Below are 4,001 nucleotides of genomic sequence, written 5' to 3' on the forward strand. Positions count from 1 at the left end.
AGTAATCATTCTATTTTCATTTTCATAAATTCCAACTGTGATTGAAATAACCTTGGGATTAAATGAAAATAGGTGCACGATTACTCTCGGTGTAATATATATATATATATATATATATATATATATATATATATATATATATATATATATATATATATATATATATATATATATATATATATATATATATAAGCTAGTAATATAAAATTTAATATATAACCTTTTAAATATGATATTATATCTATTGATTTGTTAAAAGAAACCTTCCTAACTCCAATTCGAGTCTTAGCGGACCGAAATTAATGAGTCATTTGGAGTGTTTGTATTTGTATGAAAAAATCGGAGAATTTCTCTAACGGCTTTGGAAACATATTTACTTTTGACATCTTTTTGCTTTCTTTTGTGGGGAATAAAGTTATTGGTTTTCTGATATCATTGTTATTCATCCGAAATTAAAATTTGGTATAGTTTTGCTGATAAATTTGAATGATAAGTGGCTTAAAACATTAAGAGAATTTATTTTATTAAGAGAATCTGTATAGAATCTGGATATATAAGACACAAACTTATTTAGTCAATCATACTAACCATATATAATTTTTACAATTTATAAATCAATAATATTTTATTTACATTATATGAATATAAATTTTGTCATAAAATATAATAAATATGATTTCACTAGTTAAAGCACAAGTACTAAAATAATTAAACTATTATAACTAAGGATGAAGAAATCCCTAAAATTACTATAGAGTCATAGACCAGTTGCAAACCCTACAATGTATTATTTTTCACTTAAATTGTATCCTGGGCATTACATTTCAGCTCTGATATTACCAGAAACTCTAAACAATTCCACAAAATCGTCAAACTTTCCTCTTCAGCATAACTGCCTCAGGAAGATTTAAATGCTAACATTTTCCTATTTTACCGAAGATCCAAACTTCTGGGAGCTCAAATGAAAGGTTTTTCAAATAGAGAGGAGATCTTTCATTCACATTTTAATTCATAACAGATTATCTCCCTACTTCGCTCCACTGGATTCTCCAATTTGACGTTTACAAAGAGGGCAAGATGCATCTCTGTCCAACCACCCAGCAACACATTCAAGATGAAAGTGGTGTGTGCAGGGCAACTCTCTCAGATCCTCATCCTCCTTATATTTGGCCAAACAAATACAACACATCTGCATAGCAAGTTAGCAACACATGATGGATGAGCATTTAGGTCTAAACAAATTAGAGTTATAAGTTGCATAAAATAGCATCACATACCGCATCAGCAGCTGAAACGGGCCTTTCTTTCTTACTACCAACTGCCATCATAATGCCATCCTCAACTGAACTCTCCCACTCATCTTTCCTTCCATTTCCTTCACTTGATTCTTTTGCTTTGAATTTGTATTTTGGCAAAGCATCAATTGTTTCAGTTGAAGCTCCTCTTCTACTTGGGGTCTCGTCCTCCAAGAGTTCAAGGAGATGTATGTCAAGCAAATCATCACTATTTTGGTCCTAACGCTCGAAGAACAGTGGAAGCAGGAAAAGAATAATATTAGATAGAAGAAATAGCATCCACCTCCTGCACAGAATCCATCAAATCTAGAGTAAGAAGGTTTAAAGATGCTTAGGCGTCAGTCCATTAGCAGTTGAGCTTAACATAGATCCGGGTATTGTCAAGAGAGCTAAATTAGTATACAAAAAACTCTTACTACACAAGTAGAATTTTGAAGAGCTATTCTTACCAGTCAAGATACCAGTTGAGATATTGAATCCTTAGTTCAATACTGCTAGCGAGCGCAAAAGTGAACCAGAAAATATGTCTGCAAATTACCATATTCCACACTGGCATATTTGATGCATGCAGCCTGCAAGAATGCAACATTTTACAAATCAATCGCCCATGTCAATCTAATGAAGGGGGAAAAAAAAAGTCTAAGTTCGAAAATACCCTCCAATAGAATGATAGAGGTCCAAAAAAAAAAATTAGTTGAAGTTAAGAAATGCTTACCAGAGCCTGTAGCCCAAATATAGAAGAAGACGTGTCACTGAAGCTGCAATCCAACCTTTTAATTGGTCTTTGAGAGTTTCATTCAATGATGGCGCCAAAACAATAGTAGAAGATATCATCTGAACTATTTCCATGTAATATATAAAGGATTCCAAACAACCTGAATCCAATGGTCTTGTTCCTTGTATAAGACCATAAATTTCGTGCCATAATGAGGTCTCTGTTCTTCTGAATGGCCTATTTTCAGATGTGTCTTCCATGAATAAAACACACTTCTCACAATCCAAAACTGTGGAGATTTCAAATACTATTCAATTCAGAGACTCTGCAAATGAAATTTTCTCCTTCAAAATATGAATGAGAAATTATTCTTATATAAGAATTGGTTTTCTGAAAATAGGAAAAATAAAATAAAATTAGAAAACTAAAAATAGAATAGTTTAAAAATTTCTGATGTACAAGTAAACAATTACTTTTCTAAATAAAGAAAATACAACAAAAACAAAATAACTTACAGATTTCCGACTTACAAGAATTAAAATCACAGGATCGGCTTCTCCGATTACAGATATCTTCTTCTCTTTCATGTCCACAGCCGCACAATCCACACCTGCAATATGAATAATATCGCTCTGATCATATAGCAGAATAAATTTAAAATGTATTAGGGTTTGGAAGAAATAACGAAGAGATTTCGATAGCTTGCACGCCTGCAACCGCCTTTACGGATCTTTTCTTGCTGTTCTCGTCCTCCATCGACAATTTTAACACACTTTTCTACAAATTCCAGTTGTAGTATATCAATAGATTTCACAATAACAAAGAAACAGAAACTGAAAGTTCTCAAAAGTGCAGCAAGCTGAATTTACCCCAACTTCCATATTTTCGATTGGATCTCGGCCTTTTTATCTGCCGTAGAAATTGTGATCTGCAAAGGAGGAGGAATTTTTAGGATTTGGGTCCTCTACTATGAATTTTATGAGAATTACAAAATTTGAAGCAGTTTTTTATGATTTCAGGGGAGCTTTAATATAAGTTTAAAGTCTGATAATGGAGCCGAGATTGATTAAGAGTGAGCTCAGGCAATCAATTTGAACTTGTAGAGCACTCTGTTTTCAACAAATAATTTCTCTGCTGTGCTTATGAAGCGGCTGCTAAGCCGTGGACGAATGATCCGTGTCCATTCTCAATTTCTTACCGAACATGTTTGAATGAGAATAAAGAGTGAATCTTTATAATAATGGGCACGATCTCAAATAAGTATATGAGATTAAGAACAGTGTAGCAGAGCCCAAAACTAAGGTTTATGTGTTTTTTTAGTTTTTTTTTTTTTTTTTTTTGAAATAGAGTGTTACAAGGTTGTAATTTAATCTTTAGAATATTCAATTTCTTCAAGATGTTTTTAGATCAAATTCAATTTGTAGATCGATTTGAATAAGTGGCATATGATGGCTTAAGAAGCTTCTGCTTCACATATGTATGATTCTTCCAACTTTTGAAATCTACTATATAAAGAAGAGAGGACAATTTTGTTTTATTAGCATATTAAGAAAATGCTTATATTCTTTAGGAGAGAAAACTAATTGCTATGGTCAAAACTTCAATAGTAATGTATTGATTACTATAATGATTGCATGTATTTGTTTATGAAACAGCAACTTGTGACCTTAAATGATACGTGTGCATTTATCCTAAGAAAATGCCCTGCATTTATTTTCCTTGTCATAATCAAATGGGCTATAATATGAATAACATTATAGTATGAGACCCCACCCCAAATTACTCGTAGGCCTACTTGGTTATCCTTAGTTAAAGTCCTCATGTCTAACAACTACAAAATGAATGTTAGTTTTAGAAGATAAAAAGTGACTTCTGTATATTTAACAACCTTCAAGTTTTTACTAATGTATAAGTAGTGAGACAACTTAAGATTTTATCTTTCACTTAGACACAAAGACTAAAAAATACACACTACAAACGCAAGGACCAAT

The 4,001-nt window shown here is 32.1% G+C and overlaps 1 protein-coding gene across 1 annotated transcript; it reads right to left on the bottom strand.

Annotated features, from left to right (window-relative positions):
- Window positions 1–771: 771 nt before the first annotated feature.
- Window positions 772–1,581, bottom strand: LOC149571981 (E3 ubiquitin-protein ligase At1g63170-like). The gene is made up of 2 exons (XM_089810324.1): window positions 1,278–1,581; window positions 772–1,189 (listed from the first exon to the last, which is right to left on the bottom strand). The coding sequence occupies exons 1-2, from the start codon at window positions 1,326–1,328 to the stop codon at window positions 1,028–1,030; spliced, it is 213 nt and encodes a 70-aa protein (XP_089666450.1). The 5' UTR covers window positions 1,329–1,581; the 3' UTR covers window positions 772–1,027.
- Between the last annotated feature and the right edge of the window lie 2,420 nt (window positions 1,582–4,001).

This window comes from Cupressus sempervirens, chromosome 2 (assembly GCF_028749045.1).
Source record: "Cupressus sempervirens isolate cs-2001-9-10 chromosome 2, ASM2874904v1, whole genome shotgun sequence".
Lineage (NCBI taxonomy): Eukaryota > Viridiplantae > Streptophyta > Pinopsida > Cupressales > Cupressaceae > Cupressus > Cupressus sempervirens.